We start from the raw sequence: 23,721 nt of genomic DNA, 5'->3' as shown, positions 1-23,721 counted from the left end.
GCAATTTTTCAACTGATCTTAAGATTTCTTAAGATTTTGCTCATGAGTGCATACATTTAGAGTGTATTGGATCTGTACTGCATCCTGCGTGTTGAATGAATGAATGAATCCATAGAGAGACGATGATACACACGCAATATTAGAGCCATTTTGGTGTTCCACTCATTTTGAAAGATTCAAATGGATCCCATGAACAAAATGCGCCGTAATGTAATTTCTACATACTTTTCTCAATTATTCACAGCCTGGTCTAATTCTGGGTTCAAGTGAAATGGTATGTGACGATTGGACATCTTCTAGTTGGAAAAGTGGCAAAAGGCAGTGAGAAGATGTGATAGCGATATTCATATCATTTATTGTTATATTTACTGTATATGTTGTGTAAATGATTATAATGAGCCTACAAAACAGTTCTGCAGAAGGTAACCTCTTGTACAATCTGATTCTGAGCTAGGGCATTGATTCTCAAACTGTGGTACCAGTACCACTGGTGGGACGTTGGCTCCATCTAGTGGTACTCAGGAACACCAGAGACAGTTTTTTTTGTACACAGTATCATAAAAGGTTGATTATATTATATACAAATACATATAAAATAAGTGTGCAAATGCACATGTATTGATCAATGATTTGCTGAAATGTCATTACAATTACATGTTGAGGGAAAATAACGTCTAAGGCTATGTGCTATGCAAGTCATCCCTATGCTGAGCATATGGGGCATACAGTATGTGGGGATTGTTATGATACACGTGACGTATTAATTAGGCAGGGTTTCCTCATATGCACTTTAAAATCTTTTTATTTGGCGTTATTAATCAAATGCAGCTTTTATCCTGTAAAAGTTTAGCCGTTCAATACTGTGGTCATGTTGTACTTTTGAGTTCACGTTCAGAAAGTACTTAAAACATTACGACTGATCAGGTCAAACCGGCCTGCTTTTCCTGCTTGCCGACAAATACAAGTTGTTCTTTTTTGAGAGTTTCAGCGAGTCGGATGGAATAAAAACAGCATAATTATGTTTCTCCAACTAATGATACTGAAAAACACAGACAAGGTAACATCAGGTGAACGTTTATAATCATCCCCTTGTAAGATATGGCAAAGGATGATAAATAGAAAGGGAAAATAATAGACACAGCAGTTGAGCCATGGCTTGTGACAATGATTTCTCTTCTGTTTGTGTGGATAATTTGCGTGTTTTATAACACCCTGTATAAAACATTTACATATTCTTTGTTGACACTTAAGCCAATATTTTGTATGCAAAATCCATTTCCAACAATCTCCAGAAGGTTGTTTGCAGAGGAGCTTTGAAATCCATTTGGAGGGTAAATAATGAGGGCGGGGGAGACGAAGATAAGCAGGAGCAGTTGGTCTTCGGTCTGTTGATGAGACGCTCATGTTTGATAGAAAAAGTGTGAGGAACATTGCTGACATCATAGCTTCCAAGGCTGCTTGGGTAAAAGAAAATCATGTTGTCTTACAGTTGCAAGAAAATAAATACCTGCTTACGTCCTGCTCTTAAAATGTCGCATGCGGAAGGGATTTTATTTCGGTGTTAACATACAAGTACCGGGGTGTCCAAACTTTTTTCAGTGAGGGCCACATAGTGAAAAATGGAACGATACAAGGGCCACTTTGATATTTTGTAAAACAACACATGAAGATATGCTAAGATATGCCCTTTTTTCCCCCATTTGTGCAGTTTTTCTAAATATGGCAACTTTCTTCTAAATCTTCTTAAATGTAATTTTTCATAATGTTACGACTTTATTCCTTGAATATTTTGACCGTAGGTCCATAATATTCGAACTTTTTCCCCAAGCTAATTTTTCAAAGATTCCAACTTTATTTAGTCTTGTTTGTTTGTCATAATAGTACGACTTAAAAATGTATCATTTTTTCCCAAAAGTTCAACTCTATGCTAATAAAAAATGACATTATTTTTTTTTTTACTCATTAGAATACAGTTTTTTCTTTTTGGATTTGACTAATTACAGCTGTTTTTCTCTTTTCTGCTGTTTTTTTTTAAATTTTCCAACTATTTCAACTTTTTTTTTGGAAATATTCTGATGACTTTATTCCCATAATATTTTCACTATATTCTCATAACATTACAACTTTTTCCACAACGTAATTTTCCAAAAATTAAAACTTTATTTGTTGTTTAAAAAAAAAACACAAAAAAATATCTTTAATATTTCAATTTTCTGCCACTAAAATGCCTCATTATATTATAATGTTACTCTCGTAAAATGGCGACTTTTTTGTTTTAAAATTTGGATTTAATTCTTTATATTATTGCCGATGTTTCCATTTTAGCTGGGTTTTTTTTTAAGTTTTCTTCTTCAGAATGTGCCTCGGGCCAATAAAAAAACAGCCACGGGCCGCAAATGGCCCCCGGGCCACACTTTGGACACCCCTGTGCCATACAAAAGGAGAAAATAAAAACATAAAAAGCACATTTGCGCTACAAAGCGTATTATAGTTACAAATTGTTCCCAAGATACATTTATGAGCAGAATATATGATAAAATTGTAATGAAAAATGACATTTGTGGCAATGTTGTTGGATATTGTATATCATAAACTTGTATAATATGTGATAATCATCAGCGTGGCCCTAGAAGGCATGTACAGAACACACAGTAAACATGATTATATCGCCTACTACAGTGAAAATCAAATCATACATTCACTCCGCTATTGCATGTAGGAAATAATAAACCACACTTATCTGAGCTTCGACGCAAATGTAGCAAAGTGACATATCAATATGATATATCTTTTGTAATTCACAATTCTGTAAACCTTTATTTAATGCTTTCAGCACTTCTAACGACAAGCAAATTACTTTGGTGTTGTGTCACGCTACAAGCTCCATAAGAAACATTTTATTTTATTGTATTATTTTTATATTATTTAACAAAAAGCTTGATTACATTTTTCATGTTCTCATTGTTCACAGTGACATGTTTGTTTGAGTGGCTGTAAATGGAAAAAGTAGCCCAAAAATATACAGTTTGAAATGGCACCTATAGGAAAATGTTATTGTATAAACATGTAGTTCGGTTAATTTCACGCAGAGAGATTTGTGTAAAACCAGAATAACAAAGCAATACTTCAACCTCTTGGCACTGATTCGCTGCAGCTTCGCCAAGTCTGTAAAAATTCTTGATCGGTTGAGAATGTCAAGAATGCACATTCCAGTTTGGGAGCGGGTCCTCCCCGATGGGCAAATGGTGGGGGAGAGGCCTCGCTCGTGTTTTTCTCCTCACAAAAATCTGGGAAAGCTGAAGGGATAAAAAAAAGAACAACAAAAACAAAGGGTCTCTCGGAGGACGCGTCCTTGTTGTTTTGCTTGTCCTCTCCTCATCATTTGTTTGTATCATGCAGGCGTGGGACAAAAAGCGCTCAAGGCAGTTTCACCACCACCACGCAGGCACCTGCCCTGCCAATGTTGAGGGGGACCTCCTGCAGGAAAATAAAATAAAGGTTAACATGCAGCCTCTCGTTGGAGGATTCCAAAAAATCCTAAATTACAGCGAGCGTGACGGCAAAAAGATGAGAAAAACGTGGGCTCCGTGGAAAACAACAACTAAACATGAAATCATTATAGACAGTGACGCAACAGGAATTTGATCAACAATTTTGTTCAGACATTTCCCCGAGAATCCAACAGAACAGCGACGTATTTACTGGATTCAACAGTTTAGCAAGTATTTTGGTTGTTAGTTAGGCAGCAGCATTTTGCAAAAACTATGCTAAACGTCCCCTGTTATGCAAAATGTCCTTTTTAATGATGTGGTAACACGGTGGTGTCCAGAGTACGTTCTGTGGGCCGTTTGCGACCCGCGGCTGTTGTTTTATTGGCCTGTGGCACATTCTAAAAATAGAACTTAACAAGAAAACTAAAAAAACAACAAAACAACAGCAGCAAAAATAGAAAACTCAGCAGTAATTTTACAAGAATAAAGTCAAAATATGAAAAGAGTTGCAATCTAACAAGACTAAGTGGTAATTTTATGAGAAGGCTGTGCATAAAATTGAAATATCAAAAAAACATTTTTTGCGTTCTAATGTTATAAAAAACAAACAACAACGAATAAACTTGTAATTTTTGGAAAATTATTTTACGAAAAACATGATGTTACAAGAAAAAAGTAAAATATTTAGATAAGAATTTAGTAAATATATGATTATATATATATATATATATATATATGAAGACAAAAAGATAATATTCTAACGAGAAAAAAGTCATAATTTTAAAAAAGTAAATGCATAATAAATGTTTAAAAATGTCACCAAGGTTTTTTAAAGTAAATATTTGAAAAATATTAGTAAATATGATGAGAAACAAACTTGTAAGTTTTGGAAAATCTGGTTGGGGGAAAATTTCTAATATTAAGATGCAAATTTCAGAAGAAAGTTGAAATATTTGGAAAATGCAAAAAAAATACAAAATAAAACATCAAAAACCTATATCACAAAGCTGAGATGCAATTTTTTTCTTGGAAGTTAACATCAAAGTGGCCCTTGCATCCTTGTGGCCCTCGATAGAAAAAGTTTGGACACCAATTACTTCCTCAAAAAAGTACTTACGCCTTCATAAATGCGATCACTTTTAAAAAATACATACTAATTAATCGACGCTGTTTTGGGGTTGACTGTGGCCTATTATTAGTCCAAAATATACTTGTTTAAGCAAATTAGTTAGAAAGTACTTATTACATTACTTTTTGGGAAAAAGCTTCAAATATGTCAAATAATTTGGATTTAGCGTTTGTGGTGGCATATGCCGTTGAGAGATTGTGGCTTGCGTTTCTTTACTAAAACACTTGGTGGCAGTGTTTTTCGGGGAGTGAGAAATTACAACTCGTTTTGACTATTTAGCTCCCTTTGTAGTAATAGTGAACAATGACTGAAGTGACATACAGATCGTTGATACGTATGCATAAAACATTGGTAATGGGAACTGACGGTTGTAAATAATGTCGGTATGGTAACGGCGTTCTAGCATTTGAAATAGTAATTCATTGGATTACCCGTTACTGGAAAACAATAATAGCATTGGTACCGCTGTTATTTTTAACGGCGTTACTCCCAATATTAATCCCTAGAGCCTGCTCATGAGCACCAAACTATCATCGCCCTCACTTGTTTGCTCCAGTTTTGAGAGAAGGGGCCTTCAAAACCTGCCACTAGCTACTGTAGATGTATACGCACACAATTTTGCAGCTGCATAAAAAGAGCAGGCTGCAGTACACATCTTAAAATAAAGCCAAGAGCTCTGCCAACTATCGCTTCACGTCTTTGTAAAGACGTGCTGTTGCTCCTGCATGAATGGAGAGCTGGATACAAGTACCTCTGTCCAGTCATTGTTCTGTGCGTCGTATGACTCAACAGTGTTCAGGTAGGATTGCCCATCGTATCCGCCCACAGCGTACAGCCTGTCTCCCAGCAGGCAAATGCCCACCGCGTCCCGAGGAATGCTGAGGGAGGACACAGTGGTCCACGTGTCTGTCTTCGGGTCATACCTGAAATGATAGTCGAGCATGCGCTCTATTAAGATATTCACCCAGAACAGTCTCAGTCTTAACTCATCCATCTGCCTCCGTTGGAAAACAGCAACTCCTCTTTGCCCACTTTAATCACAGATGCCTCAGCGCTCACTAGTGGGAATTGACTTTCAGCACATACTGCTGAAACTCTTGGAAGAGCAGCTGGCACATGATGGATCCAAAGAGAGCCTGATTCATGTTGATGGCCACGATGCAGATGACTGAAATTAGCATTATGATAATAATTGATGGCTTTCTGGGGTTCTAAGGTGTGTCTGTGTGGTATGTTGCAGACGGATCGAGTGCCAGATGGACTGTTTAGGTTGTCTTAGAAGACGTTTCGCGTCTCACCCGAGCAGGCTTCATCAGTTCATGCTCAAAGACTAGGTGGGACAAACACTAGATAGGACAGCTCTAGTCTGAGAACTTGGTGCAAAAAGCAGGAGGTATGTCCAGACAGGAATGGTTTCGCTCTTCTGCGGTGTCAAATGACAGGCGTTAGGATACAATTGATGATCATTTGGGTGGTGTCACCTTCGTTAGCATGTCATTCATATGTAATGATGGTATTGGACCCACCTGAAACCAAAATGGCTGTGCCTTGTTTATTTGTTACAGGCTAAATGATTGAACCTTTTAGGAAGAGATGAAAGGACAGCACTGTGTCTGGGAGAAAGGTGAGCATGAACTGGTGAAGCCTGCTCGGATGGGAGGCCAAACGTCTTCTAAGACGACCTGAACAGTCCAGTTCAATCGATGCCCTGAGAATACAATGACGTGGATGAATGAGGATATTCGCAGTCATTGAGTGCCAAATTTACATTCTACAAGATTTCAAGTTGCAGACGCATTTAAAAGTCTAATACATTCATAATGGGCCCTCGTCATGTTTTAAAACTACGGTGTTCTGAGTTTAAAACAGTCATGCAACTGCAATGTCACACACGGTATACAGTATGTGCCGGGACACATGTTTTTGATTTTTTAAAAATTGGTTCTGATCTTCCAACCCACTATTTGAAAAACCTCAGATTTTAATTACTTTCCTGGTCTTTGGCGATAGCCTTTATTGATTATGATTATGATTTGGTGTAAAGTCATCATATTACAAATATTGATATGCATCCATTGTTAACCTCAAGGTAACTGTATTGCTGCAAGTGAAATAACAAATCATAAGAAAGAAACCAATACAATAACCAATGCAAAGTTACACTAAACTACAAGAGTGACATTAAAACTAAAACTCTATTTTCAACAGCATTTGAAAACTTAGAATTCATATTTGAATACTGCTGAAATGTCATTACTTTATTTACTTTTACTTTTTTGTTAATAATTGTTATACATATGGAGTTGAGCAGACATTACTGTCTAGTACGGCCACCAGATGGCGCTAGACCCCTTGAAATGAATCACCTGATGGAAAGTATGACCTGGAGTACTCAGTCAGAAGGCACAAATGATCTATTGTTCTAATGAGAAACGTCAACAGCGTCCACACCCACCGTCCTTGGAGGAAATCCCAAATTTTGTTTGCGTAACATTTCTTTGTGTATGCTCCCCAGAGGAAAATAATTTCTCCCACCTCTCAACACAATCCGAGAGTCGGGAACAGTGGTTGGAGGCGGGAGCGTCGTGTCCTCCCACGGCATACAGGAAGTTGTTGTACGTGGCCACGCCCACCCCTCCTCGCCGCTTGTTCATGGAGGCGCACATGCTCCACTTGTTGGTGTGAGGGTCGAAGCACTCCATGGACCTCAGGCATGAGCTGCCGTCTCGGCCTCCGACTGCAAATAATCTGGGGAGACGCACAAAACAGTCAGATGTAACTGTGAGTCATGACACTTCTTCCTTGAAATGTCCTCACATGAGCGTTTTAAGAGAATGGAGCTCGTCGGCCCAGCAGCAAGACAGCAGAGACTTGGAAAACTCGTTCCTTGTTGTCTGTTTTGACCTAGATGCAGAAATAACTGCACACTGCATTGTGGATACAGCCCAGCAGCAGCCTTGCTCCCCTTCAGCACTCAAATTAGGATGAGAGCTTTCTTGTTAGATCACTGGTATCCAAGATGCAGACCGGGGGCCATTTGCGGCCCGTGGCTGTTTTTGTTATTGGCCCGTAGCACATATTAAAAAAAAGGAAAAATCAGCAGTAATTTTACCACAATAAATTCTAAATATAAAGAGAAGAAAGGTGTACTATATAACAAGAAAAAGTGGTAATTTTATGAAACTAATGTCATAATAATATGAGGAAAAGTAACATTTTAACAGCGTGAAGTTGAAATTAAAGAAAGGCATTGTTTTAAGCTGTAATATGAAAAACACTGAAAAACTATTGCCTACATGCAATAGCAGAACAAACGTATGATTCGATTTTTACTGTGGTAGGCGATATAATCATGTTTACTGTGTGTTCTGTACATGCCTTCTGATTATCACATATTATCCAAGTTTATGATATACAATATTGCCGCAAATGTGCTTTGTCATGACAATTTTTATAGATTTTCTACTCATAAATATAACTTGAGAACAATTTGCAACTCTTACTATAACACGCTTCGCAGCGCAAATGTGCTTTTTATGTTTTTAATCATCCTTTTGTATGGCACAGGGGTGTCCAAATTGCGATCCGGGGGCCATTTTTTTTATTGAAACATTCCAAAAATGTAATTTAAGAAAACTAAAAAAAAAAAAAAAACAGCAGCAAAAATGGAAAAATCAGCAATAATTTTACAAGATTTAAGTAAAAATTTTACAAAAAAAAAGTTGCACTCTAATGAGAAAAAGTAGTAATTTTACAAGAATAATGTCATAGTATTTTGAGGCATTTTAGTAGCATAATGTTGAAATATTAAATAAAGATGCTTTTTTTAAAAAAAAAAAAAAGTAGCAATATTATGAAAAACAACAACAAATAAAGTTGTAATTTTGGGAAAATTAGGTTGTGGAAAAATGTATAATGAAATTATAGTCAAAATATGATGTCATAATTACAAGAGCAAAGTTGAAAGAGTTGGAAAAAAATTTTTTTTAAAAAAAGCTGTAATTTTACAAGAATAAAGTCAAAATTTTAAGATAAAAAAGTCATATTCTGATGAGAGAAAAGGCGCAATTTTATGAGAATAAACTCATATTATGAAGAAAAAAGTTACAATATTTGCAAAAAATTTTAAATGGCAAAAATTGGAAAAAAAACCCCAGTAAAGTTGTACTAATAATAGGCTTTTCCATCTATGTCACAAAGCTGCGATGCAGTTTTTTTTTCTTGAAATATATATCACTTCTTAGCATTACCACATGTTGCTTTACAAAATATCAAAGTGACCCTTTCATCCTTTCATTTTTCACTGTGTGGCCCTCGCTGGAAAAAGTTCAGACACCCCGGTTACATTCACTGCTCATAATGCTTCAGCTTTAAAGGTCCCCTATTATGCAGAAGTGGCTTTTTAACAATGTTGTAACAGTAATATGTGTCCCCAGAGTGAGCAGCACTCAAAAGGTCACTTTTGAAGTTGTGGGTTTTCATGATTTCATAATGGAAAACCCCCCTTCCTCATGGACATGATGAAGGCTGCCCCGTGTACACACCCACCTCTTAATGGAGGATAGCTTTGTAAAAAACAAAACAAAAAAAAACACACACAGGCTTTGCTGCACATCTTAAAATAAAGCATGGAGCTCTGCCAATCATTTGTCAGTCCACTACAGATGTAGGAGCTGTGAGTTTGATCATTTTTGTTTTTCTCCTGGGAGTAGGCTAACCTAGCATGATGTTGCTGTTAAAATGTGAGTGTAATGTTAGCACTGTAGCCCACGTAGATTATGTTAGTGTTGCTAACGTTTGTGTCCTCCTGTGCCGCTCCTTAATGTTACCTTGCTGTGTGTGATATATGGCATCTGTTATGTTGGTGCAGAGTTATAGTGTATATGTAAAAAGTGGATAAAGTGCAGAGACTTATTGAAAATTGTTGAAAAATATCACAGTTGTCCCTTTACCATTTTACGGTTCAAATGTGGTGGCTTCGCTCGATCACGTTTTTTCACAAATACATTAATCAATATCCAATCCAATCCAATCCACTTTATTTATATAGCACATTTTATAAACACTGTTTCCAAAGTGCTGCACAGACTAGCAAAACCATAAATAATAAGTAAATAAAGGAATGTAAAAGTAAATAATAAGTAAAAATTACGATAATAAAAACTCAAAGATCAAATAGAAACAAAGAAACGTACTACAATAAAATATTTAAAACAAGAAATCGAAACAATAAAAGCCATGCGGCCTATTATTAGTCAAAAAATATGCATGAAGCAAATTTTACATCTTTTTTTTGCCTAACTTAATCATTTTCAAGCATAAAACTGACTAAATGAACTAAAACACAAATATAAGGCATTCAGAAGATGCATTCAAAGTCGCTGTGAATGGTATGTAGTATTGTACACGAGTCACAAGGTGTCAGTAGTGTTTGGTGAGACACAAAAGGATCAGATTTGATCGCCAGAACAACAGGCTTTTATTGCACGTTTGAATGATTTCACAACAGGCACAGTAATCCCTAATACAAACGTGGGCTACTGTTGCGTCCGTAACCCACGGCAAGCTAAACTCAACTCAGCTCCCTGAGGTACTACATTTATAGCAGCACACACAAGCAAGAGTCTTATTTATGTCATGAAGGGCTTATTTACTCTTATTATGTCCACTATATTAGGTAATAGAAGTGTAAATGTAACTATAGAGCTGTTATTTCATGTCTACAGGGCTCCAATAATGTTAAAAGATAAGATAGAATCATAGTTAGAAGATTGTGAACAGGTTTTCTATGTTCTAATTATGAAATGATTTCATTTATAAATAAGGAATCCTACTTCGCAGAAATTCACTTATCACGGTGAACTGCTGAATTCTGGGTTGAAATGGCACCCGCCGTGATAAAAATATTAGACAAGTAAGATGTTGCTCTAGTTTCTTTTCGAGAGTTAACTTGAAGTTGTGCAACTATGCCGATGATACTGCACGCTCACATTCCTGTTACGCATGACATCAACGCTGCTGAGCGCTCGCAACATTCCACACCTTTATTTTATTTGCTGATATTGCAGTGGTTGCATGAAAGCTGTGCAATGTAACTAACCACATTTAGACTTTAAAAGTACTGTGTAATAATGTAGTACTAGATGATACTTCCACACAATGAAGCATTTCACTGCGAGCACATTCCAGCTGCAGTTGTCTGACACTGTGGTATGTTTTTGTTTTCTTTATTCTATCAACTGTCTGTTATGGCCTCCTATTTTCCATAGATTTTGTCCCCAGGCTGGAAACAAAGCAGCAGATGGTCAGGAAGTTTTTCCCTGACATATTGCATATCTAGCATTTAGCCATGCACAGACCCACCGATGGGGGCCACAAAAAGGTCAAGCAACTTACTTCCCATTGAGCGCAGTGACTCCCATGGTGCTCCGTGGTGTCGACATACTGGCCACGTAGTTCCACTGCCGGGCCTGCGGGTCCCAGCGCTCCACTGTGTTGAGATAGCTCCATCCGTCATGGCCGCCAACGGCGTACATGGGGCCCTCCAGCACAGCGATACCTGCGCACAGGGAACACAGACACATGCCGTGGGTACGCCGTACGTCCAATGCAGGCTTTCATTGACTTGCAGAGACACTTCATGAACGCAGCATTGTTATGAATTATAAACATTGTGTTTGACAACTATTGCTTCTCTGGTACTACATATTAATATGGTGTGCTGAATCCACAATATATTGAGATGATGTCTATTTTAAGGCTTAGCCTCAAGGCTAATAAAGCAACAGTGGCGGAGCGACATGGTGGCCACTCTGCGGGCTATCTAGACACTTCAGGTATCACCTTATTGCCACCACCTATGTGAGTAATGGTCTCACCTTGGCCACCGCAATGAAACATTTCTGGCTCCGCCACTGTGAAGCAATACCTCAAACCTAAAGTAAATCCTAGCACAGTCTTAAAAATACATCATATTATCTTATAATTCTCAATACAGTAGAATTAATGTTATTGACATTATGACACTATTACTGTCTTAGTAGTAATACTATTGCTTCTGCTATTATCTCAGCATTATTAGAGCTCCTATTAGTATTGATATTATGAGATCAATTGCTATTACTATAACATATACTAATATAACTATATTCATGTTATATTACTGTTAATACTTCATGCTAAACCACTGCAATCTCAAAACTATTACAATGCCTTGACTTCTTTGTGTTATTACTATTGTTTATACTGTTCCTACCACTACTACCAGTGTTATTGTTATTGCTACTAATATTACTTTTAGCAGTGGTACTGATATTACAGCTATTTTTGTTCATATTTACTGTTAACATGACCCCGACCACTGCTGCGACTGCTTTGTTGTAGTATTACTATCACTATCAGTGCGGCTACTACTGCAATTACTTCTACTAATATTATTGTCTTAGTACTACTAGTTCTGCTACTATCACTATCATTACAACTGTTAATACTAGTACTACTATTCCCATGTTTTTGTAGTATTATTGTCACCTTTAAGGATACTACTATAGTTACTGCTACTACGACTACTTCGAGAACTTTTACTTTATTGTACAGTATACTACCACGGTCACTACTATTCTGGTTACTACCACTGTTACCATTATTACTAGTACTACTATTAACTTCAATCGTACTACTAATACTACTACCTTTACTATTATTGTTTGTTATTGGTGCTTTGAATACCATTCCAGTCACTGTTAGTACTACTACTACAGCTTTTACTGCTATGTTTTCTAGTATTATAGTCACTATTAATGATAGCACTACTACTTATGTTACTTTTACTTTATTGTATACTACCACCGTCACTAGTATTCTGGTTACTGCCACTGTTACTGCTACTGCTTTTACACTTTTTTTTTCTACTTTGAGTATTACCGCTGCTATTACTACTAGTAGTACCACAAACACTGGTAACAGTGAAACTGTTCATACTATTCCTACAACTGCTACCACTATTACTGCTACTGCTTTTTATGTATTTTTCTAGTATTTCTCTGTCTAATAATGTGAATATGATAAATACTTCTTTTAATGCTTTTTATAGTACTAGTAATACCATTACTATCACTACTGCTACTACTACTCGATTACTTGTACTTGTGCTACCACTATCACTATTATTGTGATGAAACATACTATTATAAAACTATTCTTACCATAGTTATTACTGGTACTGCAACTGCCTTTACGGCGATGCTTGCTATGCCCGTTACGATCACTATTAACAGCTGTCTTTTTTCACGTACATTTTTCAACTCCTGCTACGCCGCCTTAACAGCAGCACTTCTCAGCAGCGGGGGCGTGCGGCCCATAAAGTCAACAGCAAACCACAGAATGCGCCACAACAACACATAAATAGTGAATTACAAGTGACCACATCGTTTTAAACAGGAAGACAATTACTTGTACATTGTTAGTCTTTTGTCCCAAAGTCACGGAGGGAAGCCTTTGGTACCGCAGCAACAGTTTTGTTTTGACAACAGATTTCTATATTAGAGTTGAGTGGGGGTTTTTTTGCTGAAGATTTAGTGAGGTCTGAATCATATCAACACTGTCACAAAGAAACAAGTCTTGGAGTGAAGCGATCTTTTATGATCACGGTGTGGTTTTCAGAGAGAAAAATAAATCGTTTTTCTTGTCTTCAGCCACAATCCGCACGGCAGGCGGTGTGGAGCGCTGGTAAACATTTATATTTAGAATGAAAATATGCACGGCGCATCACAGCAGAAAGATATCTCAGCTGAAGCAAACATGAGAGACAACGCAGGTGATCTGTTAAGTGCGATCCCGCTCTGGCTCGCCGAAGCCCCCCGACCACACGGAGCCGGATGCTTTGACAAGATCTTGATGTTCTATTACCAGACCTCTTTCAACTGTGAATCAAAACGCTCCTGATATGAGATTTGCTTGGGCAGGGGAGGGCGTGAGGAGGGCCAACGCAGTCTGCCACGCTTTGATCGGAGAAATGGGAAGTATCAAAGGTGTGTCTCAAAAGCAATGTGTAATTCCTTGTACACAGCATGCCAGCAGAGCCTGCTTGCAAGCATCCTGCACATATTTCTCCTCAACTTTGTGTTCTGGCTCATTCAAAAAGGTGAAGTAGTTGGAAGAAGAGTGTACATTTGGAACTTTGATGACTGAAACCTTCATGATACTCAAACATCTTTTGAAGTACTCAGCATCCTGGTCTGGGGCTGCATGACTGCTGCCGGCACTGTGTGTACTGCGGTTCTTTGATGGAGACATAAATTCCAGGACGTACTGTGACATCGTGAAGCAGAGCGTGATCTCCCCCCCAACAAGATAAGGAGCCCAAACACACCTCCAAGAAGACAAGTGCCTTGCTGATTAAACCGAAGGTGAAACCAGAAGTGGGGGCAAGTCAGTGTTTTTCAATTTACTATCATTGAATCCTATATCGCGGAAATGATTTTATCACGGTCGCTAAATGAGGGACCGCTGCATTTTCTAACTAATAATAGACCATCGTCAACCACAAAACAGCGATCATTTATTTATTTGTTCATTTTTAAGGCGATAAGAGTGAGGAAGCGATGTTGGAACTGCTATGTAGCGAGGGATGACTGTACTTTGAATGGGGGCACATTTTACTCAACACATTGACTGAAAATCACAAGTATTTTCAAGTCATCAGGCTAAAGCCCAAGTCAGGTCCCAAGCCATTGATGTCAAAGTCACGAGTTGCAAGTCTTCCATGATATTGTCAAGTCGAACCAAAGTCATCAAAATTGTGACTGGAGTCCACACCTCTGGGTGATACTAAACATACTTTGGATGAATAGATTTAGATCTAAGACGACTCACCAAGTCCGTGTCGGTGTGTTGACATGGGGGGCATGGTTGACCACACTTTATTGACAGGATTATAACACTCCACCATGTTGGACGTCTTGAGTCCATCTCGTCCACCGACCACATACAACTTGTTGTCTATCACGGCCACACCAAACTGCAGTCGGCGTCCGTTCATTACCCCAACTGGGACCCAGGTGTTGGTCCTCAGGTCATACTTCTCTATGGTGGTTGAGCCTAAATGCATACATCATACTTTAGATACATCCCTTTATTACAAGGATGTACTGTGGATGGCGACTACCTTTGGTGGCGTCCATCCCTCCTACCGCATACAGAGCCCCCACTGTGGACTTTCTGGGTTTGGTTCTTGGGCTCTGGAACATGGGACGGCGCTCAGGCAGAAGATGGTACTTCATGGCCTCCATCAACAGTTTTTGACATTCCAGATCATCGGCGAACATCTTGTTGTTTTCCAGGTCTGCAATGAGCTGTTGTTCAAAAGAGTTAAGAGTATTTATCATGCCAACAATAAATACTGTATGAGGTCACACGCTACACTCTCATGAGATCCAGTTCCAGAATTTGCGAGTATTCATTTTAATTTTACTTATTTAAATGTGTTAATGTATGTATTCTAATTATTAATATTCATCCATCTAGCTGGGCCGCACAGTGGATTAGTGGTTAGCATGTTGGCCACAGTCAGGAAATCTGGGTATGAATCTCTGTTGGGCATCTCTGTGTGGAGTTTGCAAGTTCTCCCCGTGCGTGCGTGGGTTTTCTCCGGGTACTTTGCTTTCCGCCCATATTCCAAAATGTTAGGTCAATTGGATACTCTAAATTGTCCATAGGTGTGAATGTGACTGTCAATGCATTAGGATAACTGAAGCTTATGGGAGACCATTGGTGTTGTTTGTATGTGCCCTGTGATTGACTGGCGACCAGTCCAGGGTGGACCCTGCCTCTCGCCCAAAATCAGCTAGGATAGGCTCCAGCATACTAGTGAGGACATGGATGGATCCATCTATTTTCTATACAGCTTGTCTTAATTAGGGTCACTGGTGAGCTGGAGCCTATCCCAGCTGACTTTGGATGAGAGGAAGGGTACACCCTGGACTGGCCGCCAGTCAATCACAGGGCATAAAGAAACAAAAAAATCCTCAGCTAATACCAAAAGCACAAAAGAACACAATATGAAATAAAGTTCCCCATTTAAGAGGGCACTTTAAATGTCAGCAGCAACTCAAAAATACTTTACTTTGAACAGTATTCTCTTTTTAGAAAGCAGAACGTCATAGGAGAAACAAAAAAGTGAGTAAAAACACCTTAATTACGTTTAGAACTACAAATAAACTTCATTCTTAGTTTGTTCATTTAAAATTGGGCAACCCACCATCAAAGTAAAATAATTTAAATATTTTATCTTGGCTAGCGCCTCTCAAAGTCTAATCCAGCCTCCACCTTTTATCTTGTAGTTAAGACTACCTGTTTATCACACATCGCTATATAAGATAATATATAAGACTACTTTCTCAGGTTGTATGATTTGCAGGGCCTTAGATTCATACTGTACATGCAAACCCAATGGCTTCTACTTCAGAGCTTTTCATCCCGTCACTCACACACGCCAATGACCTAGAGAAATGCTAAAAGTCTGTTAGCAAGGTCAAAATAAGCTCAAAACATTTTGTCTAAAAGCAGGCTGTCCTCTTTTCAGGTTTCCTCTTTCAGTATTCAGCCAGTGCGGTGTCGTTATTGTTATTATTTCATTATGGGCTATTCCTTCAACAATATGCTTGTTTTTGTGGTCGTAGTTTGCAGTGTTGTAAAACACCATCATAGTAAAACTCTATTAGATAGCTTTAAAAGCTCTTGTAGTCGATCTCATTGGATTATACAAATGTTGTAAGCAGTAGTATGTTAAGCGTCCGTCTTTGTTTAGTCTGTAAAGAACCTTGGTACCAAAATAATAATAATATTTTTGGTTCTACCAGCAAGTAAGAAGATAGTTTGTATCACCTGTGGAGGAAGAAGAGGCAGCCGGATGTAAGAGAGAAGCACTCCGAGGTCCTGTTGCCGGTTCTGGACGTCGTATCTCACCCACATCATCAGGGCCTGGAAGATGGTCTCCTCGTCGGGCACGTTGATGTCATCGCTGGACAGCAGCTTAACAATCTCAGCCGTGGGGAGCAGCAAGAACTCCTGGTTTTGAATGACCTCCAGGAAGTTTTCCTGGCGATGCAGAGGAGACGCCAAGAGGACAGATAATCATCAGTCATTAGACGCCTGGAACTGTGTGTCTGTTTTAATGGCTGCACTGTGGGGAATGACGGCATGAAAGCACCAAGACGAGTTCTACGGCCTTCTACATAACTGATGACATCAGTGACTTATGCTCTAGTACTCCAAATTCTATAGGAGCAGATATAACCGTCTTTGAGCTTATTAAATAAAATGGTCCAAGCTGCAGGAAACATCATTTCATCAGCTTACAAAGCATTTTTGCTGCTGATCCTACATGACACCATTAAGGTTTTTATAAGCCTCTTTAACGAGCGACAGAAAGGCACTGCATTATCATCACGCCTCTGCAAGTTTTGGTGTGGGAGCTCTTCACTATTGCCCTCCTAAAGATTGATCTTCCATTTACTGTCCTGCAGTATTACAACACTGGATGGCAACCTCTTCAAGGACACTATCTCTCTGGGCACTTCCATTAGAGATGATGCGATATAAAACACCCACCCCCTGCATGCCCCTGCATTATCTTATCACCGCAAGTGAGGCCTGCAAGTACAGACCAAGAACAGCAGGATTTCTGAACAAAGCATTAATCATTAAGCTGCTCTGGCGAATGCTCAACAATTATCTAAAACAAGCGCGCTATTGATCATTAACGTCCAGATTACAGTGTGTCACTCAGATCCATTACGAGAGCGGGGTTTGAGAGCTAAATGCCATGGGTCCTAATGAAAAGAGAGATGTGCATTGATCACTTGTGGTTACACTTGATGGAGAGACTCTTTGACGTTGCTTTCGGACCAGTTAGTTGTAATTACCAGTCTGACAAGAAGATTGAAAGCTCAGTCGCTTTTGTTTCATAACGATCTGACAGGATGTGATTTCCCATGCTTGCAAACTCAGTGGTGGGTAAAACAAGAGCAGCGGGAGTGGATGAGCATCGATTGAACCTCCTGCAATGGAGTAATTAAGCTGTGATTTTTGTTACCTCTGTCAATTGATGTTCTGTTTTCCTATTTCCCTACTAGTATGAAAGCAGTGCTGTGTAAAAGATAAAGTTGAAATATCAAAGGAAAAGAAAATGTTTTAATGTAGTAATACGTAGTATGTCAAACAAACAAAAAGTTAGATTTTTTGGAAATTTGGGTTGTGGAAAAACTTATGTTACATGAATAAAAGCAAAATATTATGGGAATAAAGTCATAATTAGGAGAAGAGAATTTACAAGAACGTTGAAATAGTTGGATAATTATAAAAAAAAAACAGAAAAGGAAAACACAGCTGTTGGTTATTAAATATGTTATTTTTTATAAGACGTAATATGACAAACAAAGAAAATAAAGTTGTAATTTTTGGAAAATTAGTTTTGTGACAATGTTATGACAAGAAAGTCAAACCATGGGAATAAAGTCATAATTAGGAGAAAGAAAGTTGAAATAGTTGAAAAATTTAAAAAACAGCAGAAATGGAAAACACAGCTGTAATTTTACGAAAGTAAAGTGAAAATATGAAGAGAAAAAAGCAATTTTATGAGAACAAACTCTTAATATTATGAGGAAAAATGCATTTTTAGTCACATAGAGTTGAAATATTAAAGAAAAAATATGTTATTTATTGTTAGTCGTAATGTTATGTAAAGCAAACAAAACAAAATGTGGTTGTAATTTTTGGAAAATTAGGTTGGGGAAAACGTTATTATGGAAATAAAGTCAAAATATTGTGGGAATAAAATCATAATTTTACAAAAAGTACATTTACAAAGGTTATTTACGAAAAACGTTGAAATAATTGGGTGGGAAGAAACGAGTAAAAATGGGGAAAAAACAGAAAAGACTGAAGGTCCTACTAATAATATGCTTTTTCACCTTCATCACAAAGCAGAGATGCAGTTTTTTCTTGTAGCGGCCCTTGCATCCTTTCATTTTTCAGTATGTGGCCCTCGCTGGAAAATGTTTGGACGCCCCAAAATGAATCACTTCATAAAACCTTTGTCTCAGAATATTTTAGGCATCACTTTTTTTAGGCCGTCCCGATCCGCATCCCTTTGCCACAGACAGGCGCATTCTGAAAGGCAAGTTTTATACTACCCACAAAAATGTAGGGATATGCACAAGTGTTACGTTAGAGAACAGCAAGTTGTGCATTAAGTATTGAACATGTTGAACATGTGCATTCAAAATTAGAGAAGCTCAAATTAAGTTGATCTGTAAAGGTCATACAGTCGCACATTTTAGGTCACTACCTTCTTCTGAGTAGTATCGTTGTCACGTCTTCTTATGATGAACTCATTCAATACCAAAGACGTAGTTGTAAGTTTTTAGAAATCCGAACGCCCAATCCCAACAACGTATTTTTACTTTTTTTTGCGTGAGAGGCTAAAAGAGGTGATGGATTTGCCTTCAGAGCAATTTTAAAGGGGACCTATTATACAAATTTTCGGGCCTTTGTATTGAGTTCTGGACTCCTGTAGAGCAGCTACACACAATAACCCGCACAGAAAGCTTTCTAGATCTTCCAGACTTTGCGCCTCTTCCTGCAGTGTTTCCTGCCTCCCGCCCCAACGGTCTGTGTAATTTACTCCACGTCTCCCGCCGAGCCCACTCTGCTGTGATTGGTCACACTCCCAAGCACTCCCGGGGATTTCCGGACAGCTGCCGAACCCCTTTTGTCCGATTACTTACACAAAATAAACACAGTTGGGACACTGATAAATTGTAACTTATATCTTGCTCTTCTGACTCTTCAACATGACCAAGTAACGTCGTAAAGGCGTCGAACTTCAGCAACTTTGGCGAATAGTCCAGCTTCGTATTGGCCCATGTTCACAAAACAGTCCCGTGTGAAGTCCCGTTGACAGATGAGCATATTTTTGTCTTACTGGACAACTGGAATCAGCAACTCCAACCACTTCTGCTTGGTGCTTGCCTCTTTAGACACACCCCATCAAACATTTCCTGGAAGCCATTGCTCGATGCGCTAACACCGTGAACAGAGCGAAGCAGAGCGGGGTGCTGGGAATGCCCATATAAGGAAGACCGGGTTGCACTGACGTCACTGGAACTCTGTGTTTAAAAAAAACTGTAAAACACAGCGTGCGTTGGTATACTGAAGGGGTTGTCTTTTTGACAAATGGCATTGATTGAGTTAATGGTTGTTATTATGCCTTCTAATAACGGTTACAAGTAATTCAAGTGCTTTTTTATCATGTTATAGTAGTGGTTTTAATAGCATTTTCATTGTCTGATGATTTAGAAGGGTTTGAAATGTCTTCACTCCCTGCTTGGGCTGACCACTCTCTCGCTGTTTAATCACCCTCATGTACTTTATGTCTTCGATTTGCCTTTAAACGCCTCCCGTAAACCAAATCACCTTAATACTAATAAAGTTGACATGCATGCAACAAGAAGCAATTAATACAGGATTTCTAAAATGAGATATGAACTTTACCAGGCAGAAAAAAACAAGCTTATAATAAAAAACAAAAGTCTCCCCACCGCTGCAGCAGGGGTCAGACTTCCAGGAAGCCCTGCAGCTCTTTCTGCTCATCACTGAAACGATTGAAGAGGAAGTTCAGCCATCCTGTGCAGTTTGATGATTAGATTAACCTCCCGATCCTGGAAGCAGCCTTTGTAAACAGGCTGCAGCAGATGTCCTTTAGGAGATAACGCTTGCCCCACGCTGTCACTCCTGCACGGCCAGCCGAGACCTTATCTGACAAGCATGCCTATGAATCTTAATCCAATGCAAATATTTCTCTCAGAAATACACAGAAATCGCATTTTGTGCTAATCAGTGTGTAGCTATGTGGTATCTCTTACGGGCAGCCACGGAACAAAATTAGATAAAGTGAAAGCATGAAACTTTTCAATTTCTATTCAAATGTGCATGTCAACAATACCACTGTGGAAAAATGAGGTGATATAAATAACTGAGACACCTTCATTTCGTTCCTTTACAGGTGATGACAGGTTGTTTGAGTGTAACCAGCCTCAAAATAAAGGATGGCCATACGGAATGGGATATCATGTGTGCTGCATATTCAGTCATCATGTTATCGGTTTTCTACATAGCATTCCAAAAAACATTTATTCTAAAAAAAGGAATGATTTAAAAAAGGTATGTAATTACTTTCAGTGGTCAGTAGTATTTTGCTGGACAAGGACCCGCGCGGACATCATGTGCTTGTATTGGAATTATTTAACAGAGGTGGGAGCAAGTCAGTGTTTTGCAAGTCTCAAGTTTTTAATCTCAAGTCTCCAGTAAAGACGTGCAAGTCCAAAACAAGACAAGGTCGGATATATAGTCCAAAGTCAAGACAAGGCAGGTTGAGTCAAGTCCGAAGTCATAGGCTTGACCTTACAAGACATAAGCACTGTTGGGTGTCTGAATGCTTATTTTATTTGTTAAATAAGACCAGTGTGACAAGACGTAGTCGCAGAAAAAGAGCGCTTAGAATAGCATTCAGGATTTTTGTTCTTAAACGTGGACGTTGGCAGATGCATCCGATGACGCAGATTCAAAGGGGAGAATGTTGTCTTGCTGGAACTGACATAATAACGATTACGTTGCTTGAATACGTTGATTTGGCACATAGTTTACTCAACACGTTCACTGAAAATCAAAAGTATGTTCAAGTCCGAGTAATTGATGTGAAAGTCCCAATCGGGTTGCAAGTCTTTGATGATACTGTCAAGTCCAAAGCCATCAAAACTGTGACTTGTGTCTTTCTCAAGTCCAAGTCAATGACTCAATGATGTCTGGTATTAAAAGGGATAGTTCGGATTTTTTGACATGAAGTTGGATGACACCCCCATCAGCATTTATAGTCCATTAACAGCGACTTACCCCCCCACTTACCCAAATTTGAAAACTTGTCTGTAATATTAGTAAAACAACCAACCCAGAGGTGGCAGTAATGAGCATTGAATCCTGATTTCCCAGCGGCCAGAAAGCCTTAAGAAGAAACAAAAACATGACTCTTCTTTTTAATGATGAAAGTACCGGAAATGAGAAAAGACATATGTAATCTCCTTAATTTGTTCGCCACAATTTTGAGAGAAGAGCTCCTCAAGAAGGAAAACCCTACCTTCTCACTTGACATGGGAGAGCAGTAAAAAAGCAGGCTTCACTACACATCTGAAAATATTAAATAAGTTGGAGTTCTGCCAAATATCTGTCACGTACAGACGTGGGAACTGTAAGTTTGATCATTTTCTTTTCTTCAGCGAATGGGCTAACCTAGCATGAGCTTGCTGTTAAGATGTGACTGTAATGTTAGCGCTAGTGTTGCTAACGTTTGTGTGCTTCACTTTTGCATGCTCTTTACAATCGTCCCTTGTTTATTGCGGTAAATTGGTTCCACACCCGATCGCAATAAATGAATTTCCACGGTATAGTATTCAATGTTTTTCGTAGTATTTTCGTAGTTAGAGGATAGAAAACCTGTTTGACTTTCTAAATACGGTTTTTAACATTCTTAGACGTGAAATAACGCGCCTAGAGTCACCTTTACACTCCTATTAGTCATTGTTTACATCCCATTGTGCAGCTCTTATGCTGTAGCGATTCAAGACCGCCGCGAGCTAGCGCTCTAACAAGCTAGGGAGCTAACCAGATAATTCTCCTAAATTTACGAAGCAAAAAACTTACCACTTCCACACGGTATAGGAGGATAACTTTTTTCACTCTATCACGTGGGACATGCCATGCCTGATTTTAAGATTGGTGGTGTGTAATGGGAATGTAAGGTAATGTCTCGTCAATGTTTTGTGTCATTACTAGTGACCAGAGTAGTACAGGTACATATCACTTGTATTTCATTATGTTTGAACTAATAATAGACAACAGTCTACCATGGAACAGCCATATTTTTTTAATTTCTCAAAAAACGCGATATAGCGAGGGAGCGATAATCGAACCACGATATTGCGAGGGATCATACCTAACAGGAGAATGTCCTTTGGGATACATCGTGGTTGTCTTTACCTGCCCATTTTATTTCATGTCACATTTCCCCAGGTATGATTTATGAGAGACTAACTATCACCTGTCAGATCTGAGTGTTTTTGCCTGAGCTGCATTCTACCAAATTAGCCCATCTTTGCCTCTGATGTGTTTTGACCTTGATATTCGTCCTCACCCCCTCAGTTTTCCCACCTGCGAGGCTGTCTAACAAGGTGGACAATGAGCTGTCAATCACAGGCTCAGGCAGATTTACAAGGGGAAGTGAGTAAGGTGCATCGCTTGTGTACCTCCCAGTGAGAAACAGGAGCAGCGGACCTGGAAGTACTGTTTACTGAGGGGAGTAGGTGAGCTTCCTTTTCTCTTTCACTATTTATTACTGCATAAAGCACTCAATCCAGTGATTGCTCATAAAAATGGAAATTTTGCATGTACTGTATACATTTTACTCATAAAAGAACCCATCCGTTTATTTAGTTTATGCTGTAACGGCTAACCTGCCTGTGTTTTCAGCGTTGGAGCATTTCAACTGACCACGTGTGTCTACATTATCTAATGATGTGTAGCATGTAGGGGCAGGTTTTGTCATTTCCATTAAGATACCTGATGAATAACTGTTGAGTGCAAAATGCCATTGCCACTATCTGAGAAACACTGCTTGAACAGACTTGCTTTTGTGTTTAAACACTAATAGAGTGTTGACAAAACGTGTCAACCTTGACAGTCCCTGTCCACACGGGAATACGCCACACTGTCCCGGATTCATTAATACAACGGATCACTGAGCGAAAACGATGTAATACACAAGGCACACCTACGTGTGGCGCTGTGAACAGACACACAGGAACTAAGATGCCATCGACCCCAATCCAGTCGCAACGTTATGAGGTTTTTCCAAGCGTATGAAAACCAAGCAAAGATCACACAATGCTGGAGGGACTATGCCCCTTAGGCGCCTTGTGAACCCCTCAATATCCCTCTGGTGGAGCAAAAGGAGGTGACTGGAGACAAGCTGGGAATCTCTACTCCCTTCCA

The 23,721-nt window shown here is 38.8% G+C and overlaps 1 protein-coding gene across 2 annotated transcripts in view; it reads right to left on the bottom strand.

The window, feature by feature from the left end:
* Positions 1-388: 388 nt before the first annotated feature.
* Positions 389-23,721, bottom strand: part of klhl4 (kelch-like family member 4) — a 51,391-nt gene continuing 28,058 nt past the window's right edge. For both annotated transcript variants that reach the window (XM_054792236.1, XM_054792235.1), the window contains exons 5-11: positions 16,504-16,716; positions 14,786-14,972; positions 14,494-14,718; positions 11,017-11,179; positions 7,156-7,368; positions 5,372-5,543; positions 389-3,477 (exon numbers count right to left, since the gene is read on the bottom strand). In XM_054792236.1, the coding sequence (XP_054648211.1) occupies positions 3,418-3,477; positions 5,372-5,543; positions 7,156-7,368; positions 11,017-11,179; positions 14,494-14,718; positions 14,786-14,972; positions 16,504-16,716 (1,233 nt within the window). In that variant the 3' untranslated portion in view covers positions 389-3,417. The remainder of the gene's footprint in view (positions 3,478-5,371; positions 5,544-7,155; positions 7,369-11,016; positions 11,180-14,493; positions 14,719-14,785; positions 14,973-16,503; positions 16,717-23,721) is intronic.

This window comes from Dunckerocampus dactyliophorus, chromosome 11 (assembly GCF_027744805.1).
Source record: "Dunckerocampus dactyliophorus isolate RoL2022-P2 chromosome 11, RoL_Ddac_1.1, whole genome shotgun sequence".
Lineage (NCBI taxonomy): Eukaryota > Metazoa > Chordata > Actinopteri > Syngnathiformes > Syngnathidae > Dunckerocampus > Dunckerocampus dactyliophorus.
This window is presented reverse-complemented; position numbering and strand designations above follow the sequence as displayed.